At 34.9% G+C, this 20,299-nt stretch overlaps 2 protein-coding genes across 24 annotated transcripts in view; both read left to right on the forward strand.

Moving 5' to 3' along the window:
- LOC129941823 (uncharacterized) overlaps positions 1-2,882 on the forward strand; it is a 110,379-nt gene extending 107,497 nt beyond the window's left edge. For all 17 annotated transcript variants that reach the window (XR_008780933.1, XR_008780932.1, XM_056050568.1 and 14 more), the window contains one exon: positions 1,813-2,882. Coding sequence is in view for 15 of the 17 variants with exons in the window: in XM_056050568.1 (XP_055906543.1) it covers positions 1,813-1,861 (49 nt within the window). In the remaining 2 variants the exon portion in view is untranslated. The remainder of the gene's footprint in view (positions 1-1,812) is intronic.
- A 5,600-nt stretch (positions 2,883-8,482) lies between these two features.
- The window catches only part of LOC129943113 (mitogen-activated protein kinase kinase kinase kinase 5), a 206,567-nt gene continuing 194,750 nt past the window's right edge, over positions 8,483-20,299 (forward strand). For 5 of the 7 annotated variants that reach the window (XM_056052347.1, XM_056052348.1, XM_056052349.1 and 2 more), the window contains exon 1: positions 8,483-9,674. In XM_056052347.1, coding sequence (XP_055908322.1) covers positions 9,555-9,674 — 120 coding nt within the window. In that variant the 5' untranslated portion in view covers positions 8,483-9,554. The remainder of the gene's footprint in view (positions 9,675-20,299) is intronic. The other 2 variants (XM_056052350.1, XM_056052354.1) reach the window with 1 other exon arrangement.

Genomic DNA, 20,299 nt, shown 5'->3' on the forward strand with positions numbered 1-20,299 from the left:
AAATGAATAGCGAAAGAAAAATTGAAGCTGCTATTAACATCCTAAAGAATTTTAATCAAAATTGATGAGTTAAAGAATGAGACAAAGATGAAAAGCAAATATAAGAATCAACGGAGAATTTTGGTTCATTGTGAAATAAGAATCAAAATGATTTGGATAACGAAAGGCTTTATATTCATTGGTTTCGATCAAAACACACAAAAAACAATTATTTCTTTGTAAACAAATTATTCACTTTGACAGTTTAACAGCTCTCGGGCTGAGTTTTCAATTGTTACAAGTCGTAACGTTTTGACACTTCAACAACGAGTTTAGTAACGATGTGATGACGTCATACTATTAGAATCGTAGAAATCTTAACGTTTTAAAGGAAGTCTAAGCCTATTCAAGTTATAAATATATCTGGACATCCGATAGACAGATTGACTGTTTAACAGCTTTCGAGCTGAGTTGTCAATTGTTACAAATCGCAACGTTTTGACACTTCAATAATGATTATAGTAACGATGTGATGACGTCATACTATTAGAATCGTAACAATCTTAACGTTTTAAAGGAAATCTAAGCCTATCCTAATATAGGTACATGTGGACATCCGATAGACAAGATGATTTAACAAACCGTTGAATTTAAAGGAATCTGAAAATTGTTTTTAAATGTTTATATGTTATATTTGGTTTTCTGGTTTGTCTTGTTTTTATGACAGTTAAAGGTTGGTTTTATTTTTTTGACAGCTATCTTAATGTATCTATCAACTCTTTCAAAATCCAAAAATGCAAACATTAGATTGAATTTAGTCAACTAAATACATTTTTTTGGATAGGTTTGATTCTAGATCAAATTTTTGCTCGCCTTTCAACCCAAAAATCAGATTCCTACATTTTGGTAAAAACCAAGAATTCCCACTTCAAGGGAATAAAATTAAAGTAACATATCTCATAACTGTTTGGAATTTTTAAGTTTTATTAATCTGTATTCTCGCTTGTCAAACAAATTAATTATTTATGTATGTATTTTGGCATTAAGAGTAAATAAGATCAATTACATAATTAATTTGTATTCCTTTTCCCACAAACGATCTGTGAAGCAATTTGATTTTTTTTCCGTTTTCTCGCTTGATTGAACAACAATAACTTATCTGCGTTGAAACTTCAGATATGAATCGAGAGGTCACTCGATTTGTCATTTTTGACAGATCCACATAAATTGACTTTTCATACCAATAAAAAGCCCAACAGCTTATTATAACTTGACAGTCTTTCACAGAAAGTTAGAAGTGTGTTGATAAATACAGTTTTCACATAATTTGACAGTTTTTTACAGAAATTTGAAGAACGTTACGGTTGTGATTGTATTTTTAAGATCGTACATTCTATAAAACGTGAAGTTTTTACTGTCACATTATTGCGATGGAAAGGGAATAAATGAGTTCAAATTAAACATTCCTTATTCTATTGCTTCTTTCAAAATTAATTATTTAATATTAAAATGTTTTTAATTAGTTAACGACATTTGACATTTATCTAGAACTACCTAAGATATATTTTAACCCATAGTAACATTTAAAGTAAAAAAGGTAAATTGACAGATTTTAGAAATGTTGGTTTTGATTTTGCTTAAACTTTTAAATGCTGGCTGAATTCTAAAATAAAAAAAAAAACAAACAAAACGTCCCCTTTATTTAAAAAAAATGCTTTTATTTGTGTATCTACCTTAAATTTTATTCCCAAAGCTTTGAATTGTTTAGAAAAATAAGGCAAATTAAATAAATATCTCACGATAACATCTTTTATTTATTTCTTATTTTTGCAGATCGAAAATAAATTCAGCAGCAGCAAATGGAAGCATACGAAAACTGTGAAAAATTAATACAAAAAAAATACTTGATAATGCAAAATTTATATACAAACAAAACAAAAATAACAAAAAAATATTTATTTTATTTAAAAATAACAAAAAACTATTAAATTTTCACATTTTTATGAAACAAAAATAACAAAAAAAGCCTTGAAACAAAAATTAAAAAAACGAAAATATATTTCACAGTTTACAATTTAATATGTAAATTCAAAAAACAAGAAGAAATTAATTAAATCTCGCACATATACAAACAATACAATACATAGAATATTTTATAAATTTTTTTATTTATATAGTTTTGTTAAAAGTTAAAATTAATTTTTAAACAAGTGAATTGTGGCAATCAATGAGAATAAAAATTATTTTCTAATAAATATAGTTTCTTTTTTGTATACATTATAATTTTGTTAAAATCTCAATAAATATTAATGTTAAATGTCTTTTACACAAATGAAAAATATTTAAAATAATATAAATAAATATATTTAATTTTATTTTTAGTTAAACATCGTAATTTTTTACACGAAAATAATTGTTAAAAAACGTAATAGCTTTTGTTGTATAATAAAATGGTGTTTATTTAAATCTTTATTGTCAAATTTTTTAAATTTTATTTAAACAAATAAGTAGGCAAACATTTTTCATACTTAAATTTTAAAACAAACATGAAATTACACAAACAAATTTCATGTCTAATGTGCAACCTAGAATAATAAATTTTTAAAATCTTAAAAAAAAAGAAAAAGTATATATTAGCAAAAATCTGTTGACTACAAACAAAAAAACTAAAATCTGTTTAAAGTTAAACAAAATCTTTCACATTTTGCAGAGTGAAATTCATTATTCCTAAAAAAGGCTTTAAATGCCTTGTACTAAATCTCAAGAGTAAAACAAATAATCTTTATTACGACAGATGATTATATATAAAATTAAAATAAAAATTGTACACAAAATCCTTTTTGAAAAACAAAAACACGCAAATAAAAACGAATAAAAATGTTTATATTGGTTAAGGATGAAAATTATTTGGTTTAATTTGATTTAAGTTTTTTGCTGATCTGGCAATGCTTAGATAAGCAAAAGCACTCTACGTTAACATAAAAATCCTCAGTATCCATCTTGGTTTGTGTTTGCGTACAATCTAAAGCAAACAGCTGATTTAAGAGTTAATTCAATGATGGCTTCAAAAGTGCGCGAAAAATTCCCCATATTTCAATTACAACAATGTAAACAAATGGATTTTTGTCTTTTGGAGGCTAGTAAGTTCGAAAGATTGCATCTTCCAATAGTGTTTTTGTACTTAAACATGAAGTTGGCTGCTCCCAGTGAATAATTATCGTTTATGTCATCTTTGTATATAAAATCTTTAGTACTATCATCGCGGGTTTTATGGGGGCGGTACCCAGTGGCTACGGTGACATTAGGTTTTGCTTACTTTTGTGTTAAAAATTTCTAGCGCCATTTTGGGGCAGGCTACGGCCACAGCAAAATAAAACAGTGTCTAAATAAAAAATTAAGTTTTGTTGAGTTGATTTCAAGATCGAGTAGTAATGGCCTGCATGACGACGGAAATTTTAACATTGGGCCGGTTCAGGTGACATAAGGTAAGTTCATTATTTAATATCTGATTTGACTGGAATGGATTGGAGCTTTCAATTAAAGTAACTTTATTGGAAAGTTAGTCAATAGGCAGGTTCAGACAACTATATTCTTTTAATGTTAATTTTGACCAAATCAATAAGTAAGTTAGTCAAGTGTCATGAACTTCAATCACGGAACTTTACTTCATTAACCTCTGCTTTCACCACCTAAACTTTTTACACGGGTATTGGCTCTTGCAAGGAATTGACAAACTCACCAAGAGTAATTGTTGTCATGAAAAAATGCTTTCTCAAATTAGCCGTTTGGATTCGGCATATAAACTGTAGATCCCCTCCACCCCTGTCATTACTCGCTCACAGGAATGGTTAAGAGTTGTAAGTCACTGCCCTGGTTCTCTAAGGACTGTTGCGCCACCTATGTATTTTGGATTTTAAATAAATATTTCTTACATACTTCTTTTCTAATTATGCAAGGAATTCTTCTTCATAAAACGTTAAATTGAAATGCGTAGAAAATAAAGAAATCAAAGATTAATAAAGTTCAAATTTTAGTTAAATGAAAAAAAATGGTCAGCTGTCATTTTGACATAAGTGGACTTGACTTCATAGTTAAGGAGATTTTTCTTCACTAACTTTCCATTCAACTTTCCAATAAAGTTGCCTTAATTGGAAGGTGATATATTTGGCCAAAGGGTTTTTTGATTTAACTTAAAGCCTAGTACATACTTCCTCGTGAAGTGAACGTTCGCCAGTGGAGAAAGTGAACTTTTGACATTGCTCACTGGTACACACTTGTGAGTACACGTTGTGAACATGAACAAACCAAATGTCAAAGCTTCACCAACAGTTCCCGTACATTTTGCACGTGAATTGCCCGTGAACGAAAACTCTCCACTTTGTTTTCCACTCAGCTTCACGAGCAAGTTTACGGGTGAACCAAAAACTGAAATTTGTATGGGTTCACGAGATGGTTCACAAGTATAGGCTTAAAGCTCAACTTTATAACTTTATGACTTATTTAAAGTTTTGTGTGAAAAGGCTCTTTCCTATTTGACTTTAGCTTTCCATTACAAAACGCCAATTATGATGGACTTGTTACATTTGTAAGTGTTTTTTTATTTTAATTTATTAATGTTGTTCTCTTCCATTGAAAGGTAGTCAAGTAAAGTTCCAAGTTTGAAATTAATGACATCTACAAATTTATTAGCTTGGTTGGTTTTATTTTAAGAATTCAGTTGACGGAAAATAAAGTCTTTTGAGTTGCCAGAACATGCCTGTTATTGTGGTAGCAGTCTATCAAAAAACTGATAAAAGAGTGCAATATAAAACGTCAATTTCCCAGGAGACATAGAAGACTTGAAATGTAATCAACTTCAATCTTAGAATGATTTTAAACTTATCTTTCCATTAATTGGCAATGAACCCTTTTCCAAAAAATAGTAGAAGTTTTCTTTGCTCTGAACGTTTACAGAGACAATTTTGATTGTTAGTGACGTCAAAGAATCAACACTTTGACTATTTACATTGACCATGTAATCGTAGCTTTATGATCCTAAAAGTTAGTGTAAATGTAAATTCCAACATAATTTAATGGTCATTCTGCACAAACGGACGAAATTGGCAAGGATGCCAAAACTAGAAATGGCTCACTACAGCTCGTCCCTGTATATGCTGTCATATGCGGCCTTGAAATCGATGAAAAGATGGTGGGTGTCGATTTGGTGTTCTTGAGTTTTTTCCAGGATCTACCGTAATGTGAATATTTGATCAACTGTGGACTTTCCTGGTCTAAAACCACACTGATAAGGACCTATCAGGTTGTTGACGATGGGCTTTAGACGTTCACATATTACGGCAGAGAAGATTTTGTAGGCGATGTTAAGTAGACTGATTCCTCTATAGTTGGTGCAGTTTAGAGGTTCTCCTTTTTTCAGGATCGGGCAAACAATACTGAGGTTCCATTCATCGGGCATGCTTTCTTCCGACCATATCTCACAGATAAGTTGGTGCATGCTCCGAACCAACTTATCTCCAGCGCTCAGCATTCAAGCCATCCGCTCCAGCAGCTTTATTAGACTTCAGCCTAGATATGGCAATCTTTACTTCGTCTAAATTGGGAGGACGGGATTGTCGGCTTTCGTCGTCTATGTTGAATGGATCATCCTGCTTGACAGCGGAATTCGGTTCGTCGATATACTATTTGCAGAAGTGGTCCCTCTATATCCACAGCATTGACTGCGGTTCCACTATGATGTTTCCACTTTCGTCTTTGCAGCATTCGGTTCTAGGTTTATGCACCTGTGAATTTCGTTTCACCTGTTCATAAAACTTTCGAACTTCATTGCTGCTTTTAAACCTATCAGCATCTTCAACCGCACGCTTCTCATGCCATTCCTTTTTCCTTCTGAGAAGTCGGTGTTCCTCTCGCCTCTTGTGCTCATAGAGCTCATGAACAGCTCTCGTCCTTTTATGCAGCCCCGCTTTGCGTGCCTGTTGTTTGGCTGCATTTGCCTGCCGACATCCTTCATCAAACCAGGGCTTCCTTGTTGGTGGTTTCTTGAAACCCAGCACATCAGAGGCGGCTTCTCTGATTGCATCTTGGCAATGCTGCCACTGGTTTTCGATACAATGTGTTGGCGGCAGAGAACGATTGGAGAAAGGTTCCTTGTAACTCGGTCGGAAAAGGATTTGGCGATCTCTGGCGATTGTGGTCCGAGTCGATGTTAGCTCCTCGGAAAGTTCGGACATCCATGATGCTGGAAGCACGTCTGGCTTCGATCGCAATATGGTCAATCAGGTCGGTAGATTGATCTGGAGAACTCCAAGTTCCTTTGTGGATGTTGAGGTGTGGAAAACGCGTACTGGATACCATGACGTTTCGCCCGCAGCAAAATCTATAAGCCTGAATCCGATTATTCCACCAAAGATGTCTTCCCTTCCTAGATTGGCATTAAAATCGACCAGGACTATTTTAATATCGTAGCTAAGGCACTGCTCATATGTTTTGTCTAGGAGCTCGAAGAACATATCTTTGGTGTTGTCGTCTTTCTCTTCTGTGGGACGTTCGCGCATATCAGGCTAATGTTGCCGAATTTAGCCTTGATGCGTATGCTCATGAGGCGCTCATTGATGCACCTATACCTCAAGACTTTTTGCCTAAGTCTGGCTCCAATGACGAAGCCGCATCCAAATAAGCGCTGTTGGCTTTCGTGGTAGCAGTCACCATAGTAAATATCGCAGTTTTTCATCCTCTTTTTGCCCGGCCCATCCCATCGTATTTCCTGGATGGCGGTGATGTCTGCTTTATAGCAGTCTAGGGCCTCCGCTAATTCTTCGGTCGCACGTGGTCTGTTAAGGGGCCTAACATTACACGTGCATTTCCGAAGTTCGTTGTCCTTAGTTCGTTGTTGTCAACAGTAAATCCGTCCGTATCCGTAATCCGTCCAGGCTTGTTGGTGCTTTGCAACTATGAGGCTTTAAGGTGGCCAGGAAGTCACCCCGACGGTACAACCCCCTACCTGGAGAGCCAGATTTTTAGTATAACTCCAAGGAAGGGGAGCCGGATACAGGCCTGGGCACCGAATATGTCGAAGAAGATCTATGAGGTGTTCACTAAGTAGTTCAACCTTACTGGAACTGTAGACGCCACCATTCACCGTTTCATCTCGGGAAATCCTTTGCTGCCGTCTGGATAAGGAGAGGTGCCTTAGTGGAAATACCTCTCCCCCCTCTCTCGTTTGCTGCCCCCAACAACTTTCCACTGGGGTTGGAACCCAACCTCCAGTTGAGGTACTAGGCACCCGATGTTCCCCACGGGGTGTGAAATCCTTCCTTCTGTCGTACAAAGTGTTGTCAACATAAAGCTATCCAAGGAAAAGAAAAAAGACATTCAAGCAAGGTTACCGTTCATGCCTAACATACAAGATCAACGTTTTTACGAAAACATAATAAGAAACCATTGAACGAAATGTTGTTATTAACCCTGAATAATGGATCCAAATCTACCCTAAGGTCAATTATAACTAGAACATTCGTAGTAATAAAACACAAATTTCACCTTTAAATGCTTTAAAGCTCCTCAAGTAAAATTTAAAATGAACTTATCTGAGAATTTAGAAGTGAAATTTATGTCCTATTTCTATGGATGTTTTTGTTAAAGTCGACTTTTACCAGATTATTTATCTTCACTCCATATAACTTTGTTCAATATCCAAAATGACCTCTGTTTGGATTTCTATTTTTCATTATATCAGAACAGAAGAAAAAAGAAATTTGTGAATTGTTTTTAAATCAAAATTGTCAAGACTTTCAGAAAAACATCACTTCCAAAAATAAATTTGGTAAAATAAACAAAAGTTTCCGATCTCGACTTTAAAAATCAATTTTCCAACATTTTGAAAAATGGACATAGAACAAGATAGAACTCAGGTGAAGATTTGTTAAATATAACCGCAGAAATGCCTTCACACTAGGTTTTGCATTTGGTTTAAGACCTTGCGGTCTATCTAAAACATCGATGAAGTAAGAACTCCAAGTGATTTCCATTTTAATTAACAAGAGACGAGAATTGCTTTGGATCATTTTTTAAGTTTAATTTAACGGTTATAATGTTGTTTCTGTGTGTGAATTTAGTAAGAGTTATGATATAATTAACTTGGTTTCCTACGAAACCACCACAAAGCAAATGATTAAAATAATAACTCTTATTATTTTATTTTTTCGCAAAAAATGTAACTTAATACTTTTAAAATTTTAATGTAAACATATAACCTTGGTGTAAGCAATACAAACCATATGAACACATCCTGTTTTACACTGCCATCTTTTGTCAAACACAAACTACAGTCAACTGTCAAAACTGTTCTTCTGACTGCCACCGATTTCCAATTTGAACTGGAAATTCCAAAATGGCGTTCTTCAAACAAAATAAAAATTCACCGCATTCTCAACGGAACAGAACGGTAATTGAACCACCACCGTATACAACAACGAACGAAGCGAAAAACCCAAAGGAACAATCGAAATCAACCAGAAGCAGAACGTCGAGAAGTGTCAAAAATACAAGTTGTGTCGTGTCGTCGTCCTCGTCGTCGCCGCTGTGCTAAAGAAGTCTCACAAATTATTCAAAAATTGAAACAAAAACCTTAGTTCGTTCGCATCAGGAGAAAAATAAAACAAATTTTCCATAATTCGCTTTGTTCGCAAAACGATAAATTACGTGAAAACATTAATTCCAAACTTCCGTGAATTAAATTCAAATGAATTGAAAATGTTTGTGAATTTATTTTATCCTCAAATAAAATAATCAAAAAAAAGTTAAGGCAATCAAAAAGAAATAGCTAAAGAAGAAAATCATATTTTTCGCCAGCGCCCAATTTCTTTTCTTTTTTTATTTCCTCCTCTCTTCCCACTTCCATTCCATATTTTATTTCTTGTCGTGCTGTGTATATTTTCCATTTCCAGAGTGTGTGTAATGTGTTTCTTCAATTCCATTTAGTTTTCTTTCTTTCAATTTCGCCATCCGTATACAGTGCTCTCGCTCGCACTAATCTGATTCTGACGTCTGCCGTATTCGTCGTTCGCTCGCACTCGCATCTACTCGACGACGATGGTTCATTCTTCTTGTGTATATAATTTTCTTTCATTTTAACAACACGTCAACGAAAATGTGAAATAATAACAAATAAATCGAATGAAATGTAAGAAAATCATCAAATTCCGGTGAATAATCAAACAAATTAGCCCAAGTGCATAAATTAATCGGGAAAAGAGGTTTTTGTTGAGGAAAAAGAAGTGAAAACCAAACAACGATTCTTGGTTTTTTGACGACCTTCACTGTGAAGAGTGAAGTGTAGGAAGGGGAAGCGTTTTATCCCAATTTCAATTCCAGTGTGGTGGCATAAATTTCTTCCTATATTTCAATTTGAATTCAATTCGATTCAATTTCTCGCTCGAGTGTATCCTTTTTTTTTTATTGTTTTGGGGGCGTGCAGCAGAACTTGAATTTGAATCTGAATCCGTAGCAGTGGCAGAAGCAGACCAGCAGCAAATCCATCAAATTTTAATTAATTAAAATTAAGAACAACAACCATAATGGCTTCGTCACACCACAACGCCAATCTGCTTAGTTCGGATATTTCGCGACGTAATCCGCAGGACGAATATGAATTAATACAGAAAATCGGATCAGGAACATACGGCGATGTTTACAAGGTAAGTCACACAGAGAGAGAATGTCCTTCGTCCTTCTCCTTCATGTATCTCGTAATGTTATGACGTAGAGGAGGCAGGAGGAATAGAATAGAACATTGACAAAGCACCATAACAGAATTATGAAATTAGTTGCACCTGCTGTAGGTACATATCGTTGGAGGAAGGACAGAGGTACAGGGGTTGTTCTATTCTTTGTGTCTTCATGTTCTTTCCATTGCCGTTTCCTTCTTCTTAATTCTGAATCTTCTTCTGTGGCATATTTGGCGTTGTCATTTTCACTTCACTACAATTATTGTGCAAAGAAGTTGTTAACAACACACAGAAGATACATGAAAAAGGACGAAGCATGAAGCATAAAAGCGAATTTGTGGAGCTTGAAGTTGAAACACAAAGTTGTACCCAAAATGGTGGATATGGTCGACATAGAGAGAGAGTGGGTGGGACCTTTGACCTAATTTCCATTTCTCCTTTGAATAGAGCTTCTTCTTGTCAGCTGCCTGCCAAAAAAAAAAAAGAAAAAGGATACAAATCTGAAAAATAAGGCGGTGGTCTTCGACCTAGGGTACTACACCATACACGATACACGGTACACGAACTCGAGCACTTCTGTTTTTATTTTAAATGTTTTTTTTTTTATTATTATTATTTTTATTTGAAATCCTTGAAAATTAAAATTAAAGGCTTGTGGGGTTGTTTTTTTATTTTTTGTTATTTAATTTCGTACCTCGGCCTGTCATAGAGGTAGGTTGGTAGGTACGTCGATTTGTTTTCCCTCAAGAGCATAAATCAGTGAGTGTAATGTGAGGATGTAGAGTTTTGGGTTTCATCATAAGGATAGCAGCTTTGTGGTGTTTTTTTTTAGAGTTTTCTTCTTTTTTTTTTAGAAGTGTGAATTAGAATTAAAGGGTTGCTCTTCAAAATATACGCCACAACTTTCAAGTTTGAAATTAAAATGATGCGACATGATGAGGGATGATTTCTAGAGCTAAGGTTTATTCTGATTAAGTTGGACAGGCTAGAAGATGTGGAAGGTAGGTAAGCTATATATTAACGGAATGGTTAGCTGAAAAATGTGTTTTTTAATTTTGATGAACGGGGTAGAAAAATATTTAGATTTGTGGGAGGGTATATGATTAACATTTTTGAAACCCAAACAGGATATACCTTAGATACGAGGGTTGGTAATTTATTAAAAATCTGAAAACACGATATTGATATGTTAAATCTCTGCAGTTTTATCTTTTGAGTGGCAATATTTGGCACAGGGACATACACTGCTAACCACTAGGATGAGGCCACATATTATTAACAGCTATAGCCAAAATAATAAGAACAGTTACAACGTTTGAATGAAACAACAAAAGCAACCCCTTCATTTTAGAGAAGTAAACAAAAATCGTTGTTAGATAAATTTTCTTTATATTCTCTTTAGTTATATTAATTTTTTATTGATTAAAACAAAGAATAATGGGATCAGTTGCAATTCATTTGTTCACGGTGCTATATCTGTTTGGCCAGTAACATAAGAACAGCTAAGACATTTTGTTTAAAAGTTTTGCAATAAAGATTTTACAGAAAAAAAAAATAAGTAAATAATAAAGTTCTATTATTTAACTATTTATAACTTAAATAATTTTATTTAATTGAAGAACGTTATGGGAAAAAATAAGCATGTCTCAGAATTTCAGTGTCAAGCTATGTTGGTGTTGCGTAAGCACAGTGAGTCAATTGGGAGAATTGCCAGAATAGTCAAATGCTCCTCTACAATGGTTTTTAAAGCGTTCCGACGAAGAAAAACTATTGAAACTAGAAGTGGCCCATCGAGATTATCAGAAAAAGACGAAAGGGCCTTGGTAAGAAAAGCTATGAAAAATCCTTTTATGTCGTCACATGAACCTGCTGAGGCAGTAAGTTCCAGGACAATCCGGAGAGTTTTGCTTGTGTCCATATTACCAGCTCGATGGTCAAGAAATTTTCACTTATAAAAACCATGTCATAGGAAGAAGCGCCTGGCTTATGCCAAGATGTTTCACATGATCCTATGATCCATTGAAAGAGGTAAAACAATGACAAAATGTGTGGTGGAGTGACGAAACAAAAGTCAATCTATTTGAAATTTATTAAAATTTTAACACGATAACGAGCCCAAGTACTCAACAAAAGTAACAAAAAGAAGGTTTAAAGAAAGTTGATTTGATGTTTCCCAGTGAACCTCGCGATCATGATTCGAATCCGATTCAAAACTTGGGGAATTAATTCAAAACTGAAAAAATCAAGCGGCATCCATACAAAAATCGGATTTTCAGAAGTTTGGTACTCAATTTTACCTGAAATATAACAAAGATTGGTGGGTCATCAAACAACCTTGGTCATTTTAAATAAAGGATTTGAAATTAATCACTAAGTAATTGAATGAACAAAACAAATGAAAATACATTTCTAAAAAATATTAGATCAAATAAAAAAAGCCAATCGTGTTTAGTGTTCTTATTGTTTTGGAAATAGCTGTAGCTCGTGAAAGAGTTGTACACGGAAACCATTACAAATTCATTAAATTCCAAAATCTAATAACAAACTACTAAAAAAGCGTATACAAAAATGCCACTACGATGAGACCACTGCGAATATTTCCGTCACGGTGTTTTTAAGTGTGATTTTTTAAAAACTTGTGTATAGACTTTCTATAATTCAGCCTATCGTAAATACAGTTTTTAACTTATTTTCACCCTAAAGGACAAAAAGGAATATCTCAAAACGTCCATGGTATAACAAAAGGCTGAAGTATAAAATTTCAAACACTAGATGACAAAGATTCATTTTGTAAACTTCGTTAAGAATTCATGGTTCTCAGCAAATTCTTGCACAGGAATAATATTTCGAATATTGAGCTTAATTTGAAAAATTATCCAAAACGATTGTGGAGATTTCTAAAAGGAAATCAATTGGCATTCCAACAACGATGAATTTTAGAGGGGATAATTCTACTGAAATTAATAAAACTCTTGATCTTTTTGCTCAATTTTTTAATCAGTCCACTCAACTTCACAAGGAAACTTGGATTTTCTTTCAGATATTACCCCTAAAGTAAATATTGGCTCAATACACTTAGAATTATCTGATGTATTAAATGGTCTTCAGAATCTTAAAACCAATCACATTCCTGGTCGATGGCATTCCTGCTCTTGTCTTAAAAAATGTCTCTAGTTCTGTATGAAAACCTTCTCTTCTATTCCCAATTTCTAAGTCTGGTTCGAAAAATAATGTTGAAAATTACAGATGCATTTTTAATCTATCCACAATTCCTAAATTGCTCGAAAGTTTAGTAAAAACCAAACTGAATAGATCAACCAAGAAGATCAATTGTCACTAATCTCGCATGTTTTTCCTCTTTCGTAATTTATTGTGTAGAAAGTCAAAGTCAAGTAGACGCTATCTACACGGATCTAAGTAAGGCATTTGATTCTGTATGCCACGATATACTGCTTCGTAAGGTTCTTAACTTTGGGATTAACTCTAATCTCCTTCAGTGGATTTCATCTTTTTGAACTGATAGGGTACAAAAAGTAAAACTTGACAATCAAACCTCGAGATCTATTAAATGTACCTCAGGAGTTCCCCAGGGCAGTCATCTTGGTCCACTTTTATTTATATAGGTTGCTGTGTTACCTAATCATACAAATACAAAGGTGTTACAAAAAAAAATGTTATTACAAAACGGATGGACAGAGAATATGGCACGAAATGATAACGGGTTGTGGATGGCTTCAAATGGCATTCACTGATGTTAGATTTCCTTGATCGATGGAAAGCATTCAAAAAAAAAAAACATCAAAATTTCAGTGTAAACAGTAACAGCACAGGAGCTTCTACTGTTCCATGGTCTCTTTAAACACAAGCTGTGAAAAAGACCTACACATGACGTCTCTCTAACTTGGTTAAGATGTCAGATGCCTCTAGCTAAACACCCGGCTTAGATGTTAAGGTTGGATATCTGGATTTTAAGGACACCGACAGACTTGAGTAAAAACTCAATTCTGTTTTTGCTGTTATTTGTCATTAATTTTATTTCCGTTGAGAACTAAGGCCTTATTTAAACTCAAAATTTAGGCAAAAAAAAATAAAAAGGTTTTAAGTGTAATTTTCAAAATAGTAGTTGTGTTTTTTTTTTTCAATTTTCTCAAAAACTAAAAGACATACAATTATCTAGTTTTCAGTTTTTGATCAAAAACAAATAAGAGCAACAAATTCTAAAATAAAAACTATAGTAGATAATCCTCAAGTATTAAAAAATTACACCTTAAACCTTTTTTTAAATTTTGAGTTTAAAATTAAATTTTTCAAAAACTGTATACATAGTTTTGAGTTGATTTAAAAACTGGCTAATAGAACATGGCTTTAAAAAAATGTATAATACTTTTTCCATTTTAAGTAATAATTGCCTAAACGGGGTAGATAGACCTCCCCCCATAGTAAAAAATGTCGATTTGGAAACAAGTTTGAGTAAGTCGAAGAATAACAATTGTCCAGACATAGACGGGATTCATGTCGATTTTTACAAAAACAGCACTGATCAATTTAAAAACTATCTTGTGGAGTACCTTAACAGGTTATATAATGATGCTTATGTGCCAAAAAACTTCAATAAAGCAGTTATTTTCGCCATTTTCAAGAAAGGAGATTCAAATCTTGCGGAAAACTTTCTTAACTCTATGAGGAAGATTCTGAATTCAATTCTGTACGAAAGGCTCACTAAGTGGCTCGAGAACACTAATTGTCTAAGCAAGTTTCAAGCTGATGATGCATTTTAAATTATTGGAGTCATCAAGCTCCTCGGTATGGGATGGATCAGAGCTTTCGGATTGGTTTGAAACAACAGCTGGTGTTCCACATGGCTGCATTTTGAGGCCATTAATGTTTGCTTTGTTTATCGACGATATCTGTGATGAACTTCCATGAGGAATACTTTTTGCCGATATCCAATGAAAGTTTTGCTGCACTCGGACGATTTAGTTGTACTAGCTGAAAATCCTTTCATTCTGCAGCTACAAATAAACAGATTGAAAACCTTCTGTGAGAGGTGGGGCTTGCATGTTAACACAAACAAAACGAAAATAATGATTTTTGCTAGAAACCTGCCACTAATTTTCTTCTAAAAAAGTACAATAAAGTTGACTGAAACTTTGTTCGCAGTCTCATTTTCTCAAAAAAGTGATCCAATGACACCCGCCACTCCACAATCAAAAATTATACCTAGTACCTGAGATCTTTGTGCAAAATTATTCTCAAGCAAGTCCTTGAACTGTTGGGTAATGGATATTGATGGCGAGATGATGTTGTGAATTCGTGAAAAAATACTCACATATTTTGCTACAGCAGCCACATTCTGGTCGTACTGATAAAGGGGAGTCGTCTTAAGTGCGTTGCCCACTAGCACACCAGCCTCACTGTTTTCAACAAATATCGTGCCGTAGATGTTCTGGGTGGTTAAAATATCTGTTCAAAAAACATCGTTTCGAAAGTCATTTTGGAAATAAGTTTTCAATATTACGTTACATTGTTTAAGCTCAGATTGGTGGCGACCCATTCTGTTAAGCGGATGTATAAAACTGACTTTCTGTCAAAACCAGAAAATAGCTGTCAGTATTAAAATGACCTATAATTTAAAAGATAGTAACCTACCTACAATTTTTAAAAAGATTATCAAAATAATATTATTTGTCTTCTATCTTACTGAAGAAGGCACTTTCTTTGAGAATGGAAAGGACTCTTTATCAAAAGCTTCTTCCAACCAACACGATGGCCCTCAACTTTGTTTCTTCTAGTGTCACACAGCATTTTGGTTGAAATACTGTTGTTGATGTTGAATTGTTTAAAAAAAAATGTTATTGCAAAACGGATGATTTTTTAAGAGCTTGAGAACTTTTTTTCTTTATTTGAAACGTTAGATAGGTCCATGACATTTACTTTTTGAAGATAATTTCATTTAAATGTTGACCGCGGCTGCGTCTTAGGTGGTCCATTCGGAAAGTCCAATTTTGGGTTACTTTTTCGAGCATTTCGGCCGGAATAGCCCGAATTTCTTCGGAAATGTTGTCTTTCAAAGCTGGAATAGTTGCTGGCTTATTTGTGTAGACTTTAGACTAGACGTAGCCCCACAAAAAATAGTCTAAAGGCGTCAAATCGCATGATCTTGGTGGCCAACTTACCGGTCCATTCCTTGAGATGAATTGTTCTCCGAAGTTTTCCCTCAAAATGGCCATAGAATCGCGAGCTGTGTGGCATGTAGCGCCATCTTGTTGAAACCACGTGTCAACCAAGTTCAGTTCTTCCATTTTTGGCAACAAAAAGTTTGTTAGCAGTGAACGATAGCGATCGCCATTCACCGTAACGTTGCGTCCAACAGCATCTTTGAAAAAATACGGTCCAATGATTCCACCAGCGTACAAACAACACCAAACAGTGCATTTTTCGGGATGCATGATCAGTTCTTGAACGGCTTCTGGTTGCTCTTCACTCCAAATGCGGCAATTTTGCTTATTTACGTAGCCATTCAATCAGAAATGAGCCTCATCGCTGAACAAAATTTGTCGATAAAAAAGCGGATTTTCTGCCAACTTTTCTAGGGCCCATTCACTGAAAATTCGACGTTGTGGCAGATCGTCCGGCTTCAGTTCTTGCACGAGCTGTATTTTATACGGTTTTACACCAAGATCTTTGCGTAAAATCTTCCATGTGGTCGAATAACACAAACCCAATTGCTGCGAACGGCGACGAATCGACATTTCACGGTCTTCAGCAACACTCTCAGAAACAGACGCAATATTCTCTTCTGTACGCACTGTACGCATTCGTGTGGTTGGTTTAATGTCCAATAAAGTAAACTGAGTGCGAAACTTGGTCACAATCGCATTAATTGTTTGCTCACTTGGTCGATTATGTAGACCTTAAATCGGACGTAAAGCGCGAAAAACATTTCGAACCGAACACTGATTTTGGTAATAAAATTCAATGATTTGCAAGCGTTTCTCGTTAGTAAGTCTATTCATGATGAAATGTCAAAGCATACTGAGCATCTTTCTCTTTGACACCATGTCTGAAATCCCGCGTGATCTGTCAAATACTAATGCATGAAAATCCTAACCTCAAAAAAATCACCCTTTAGAAGGCTTCAAATGGTCACCATCCATCTTCTTACTGCATTCACTGATGTTAGATTTCCTTGATCGATGAAAAGCGTTGTCATTACTAAAAACATAAAAATAACAGTTACAGGACAGCGGCGTCTTTTGTTGCATGGTAAAATTAGACTTTTTAATCACGAGCTGTCAAAAAGACCTGCAAATAAAATAAAAGGTCGGAGTTAAATTAAAACACGTTCTTCTTGAGTTTTTTTTCGCTTATTCAAACCGTGCTTAATTATTTCATACTTCGAGCTTGATATACTGCGTACAATTCATAATCGTAGAGTTTCTTACCTCATACTCTACGCCAATCATTTCTAACAAGACGTATCTCTAACTCGGTTAAGATGTCAGATGCCTCCTAGCTAAACACCCGGCTTAGATGTTAAAGTTGGATAACTGTAGTTTAAGGACACCTACAGACTTGAGTAAGAACTCAATTATGTTTTAGCTGTTGTTTGTCTAATTTTTTTTTTCGATTACTTGTAGTATTATGCCAGCTTGTTTCGACTACTAGTATTAATCTCAGATATTTAAACATTGCAATACCTTAAATTTATGTTCCGCTACAAAATGTAAAATTCAGTTTTGGTCTGTCCATAAAGTAGAAAATTATAAATAAATAAATTGGGCGGTGCAACAGTCCGTTGAGAGCTAAAGCCTCTTAACCATTTCTGTGTGCGACACACTGTTGTCAGGAATGGAGGGGACCTACAGTTTAAGCCGAATCCGAACGGCTAAATTGAGAAATCACTTTTAACGACAAGAAATTACTTTTGGAGAATTTGTCAATTTCTCGCAAGAGGCACTACCAGTGAAAAATCTTTAGATGGAACAGACAGGGATCGAACCCAAGACCTTTGGCATGACAGTCCAACGAACTAACCCATCATGCCTCGGGTACTACTAACTAGAAAAGTAAAAAATAGTGTTTTAAAAAATAACCAAAAATGTTTTAACCAATGTTTCTTTCTTCCGTTTCATGTCTTCCCATCTCTAGAATGTTTTTAAAGAAATATCAACACCAACCAACGACTTCCTACTTTACGTCTTCTTCTTTTTTGGTCGCAAATTTGTTGGATAACGATTTAAGTAATGAATAAGCTCAAGGTGTTTCCATCGAATTACTTGTTGTAAGAGCCAGACTATCAAGGCTTACCCCATACACCCTTGTTGAGGGAGCAGATGCAAACAAAACTGAAAATTCCTTTAATGTGCACACATTGGCTTACATCAGAATTGTTATGCCAACTTTTAAGACGTCATGGCTTTTTTCTTCTTCAAATTGTTTCAGCTGTATTTTTGTTTGTTGCTTTTTCTTTTCACCCCTTCATGAGTTTTCAAAGGTGCTAAAAGTAGTGGTGTTCTAGGTCAAAGAAAATAATGTACTATGACTCATCAACAAGCCCTAAATGTAATCAATTGAACCTTGTGTTTTGTTTACAAATATTTAGCCTTAAGTGTGATAAGCAGTCTCGAAACAATGCAAAATTAAAGCTCTTACATCATTTTGGATTTCTAAATCAACAAAAAGCTCTTATCGCTGTTTATCACAATATCTCTTTAGAAACAAATGTTATTAAATTCAATCGATAAATTATTTTAAAATGTTATCTCTCAACTTAAATACCCCTCTTTTATATATGAGCCAACTTCATAGTCAAAGTGGAAGGGTTGATAGTATTTTAAAACAAGCCTTTTCAAAGGAGGTACAAACAAAACCAACAGCTATTTTGCCTACTTGTGAAACATATTCGACTCATTTAATTTTGTCAAGAAATATTCAATGCCCTCAACAACAAAACCCAATTACCTATATGAAAACCCTCCATTAACCATCATGATGATACAAAACAAAAATCCTTAATACAAAACAAAGAAAGAAAGAAAGTAATCAAATCATTTAGGCATAATACCCTTAAGGTTTTTTATTTGAGCTCTTAAGTAATAGTTTTCTTTCAACAATGAAACTATCTCGGGTCAATCGAAAGCTTCTATCTAAAATAAAAATCTTCCTTTGGCCTATAAAATTGAACATAAACTCAAAAAACACAAAAGAAAAGGAATATCCTATTTTTCTTTCTTCACTCCAAAGTAAGAAAAACAAGGGCATGATGTTCTTTAGGAACATAAAATAGGTACAAAGAACTACTAACATTACATGAACAAAAAGAAGAGACTCCAATTGCAATTCTTTTTTCCTCATATTCATCATCAATTTGCAAAAATGAAAATGAAAAAACGAACAAAAAATTATACATTTTATAAGACTCCTCTCTCATCTATCTTCCTAGAATTCAATTTCATCGATTTAAGTTTTCCAGTTACTGCTTCTCCTTCTTCTTCGTCATCATTGTCGTAGTAGTCATCGACATCGTCGTCGTCATCATCGCCGTCGTCGCTGTGGCCGTAGATTTTCTATATCTCCATATACTGGAAGTCTGGGCCACCTTTTGTGGTTAGTTGCATGTGTCTCCTACAGTCCTACATCGTGTTCTGCAAAGCTGGTTTATGGATGCCGGTCTCAAATATTGCAACCAGGATTGCCAACTGAACTTTTGTAAAGAACAAGTTTGAAGATTGAAATTAGGTGGGACCTAGGGGCTAATGATTTTTAATACCCTTATATAAAAATTATGCCCATTTTATTTTTGCTTATTAATATTTTGGTACGAATTTTACAGAAGCGAGGATGGAGGGGGAAATCTGATTAGCTATCCTGCAGGCATACTGGAGCCTCAATGAATTGCTAAACGGTCAGCTTACAGAAGAAATGGATTCTCCATCATTTCAAGAAGAAGCCCATATGCAACCGCCTCAAACAAAATAGATCCCAGGGAGCCGATGGCGTATCAGCAGAGCTATTTCAATATGGCAGGCCAGCTGGAAAGCAACTGACTCTGGCACTCCAAGAAAAGAGACCGTAGTCACCAGGTCCCTCGTACTTGAAAGAATAGTGCAGAGCCCACACGTCAACATTAGAGGCACTATCTTTCAAAAATCTGTCCAATAATGGGAAGAACTCAGCGTGATGTCAATGGGGCTTTTGTGAGTATTGAAGCAGAGGCGGCAAAAATGGGTTTAACGGTTAATGAGGCAAAACAAAGTACATGTTGTCGTCAAGAAAGGACATAGAACACCGACGACTTTTTCAAAACGTCACCATCGACAGACGTAACTTTGAGATAGTCAAGGACTTCGTCACCTAGGCTCCGCTGTAAACGCAGAAAACAACACCAGCGCTGAGATCAAACTCAGAATAACTCTTGAGTGGTAAAATCCTCTCTCGAGGGACCAAAGCGACGCTACTTAAGTCCCTTATCATCCCCGTCCGTCTATACGGTGCAGAAGCATGGACTATGACAAAAGCGGATTAAAGCACCTTGGGTCGAGAAAAGTTCTTCGTGTGATCTACGGTCCCGTATGCATCGAAGGGCAGTGTAG

This window comes from Eupeodes corollae, chromosome 1 (genome assembly GCF_945859685.1).
Source record: "Eupeodes corollae chromosome 1, idEupCoro1.1, whole genome shotgun sequence".
Lineage (NCBI taxonomy): Eukaryota > Metazoa > Arthropoda > Insecta > Diptera > Syrphidae > Eupeodes > Eupeodes corollae.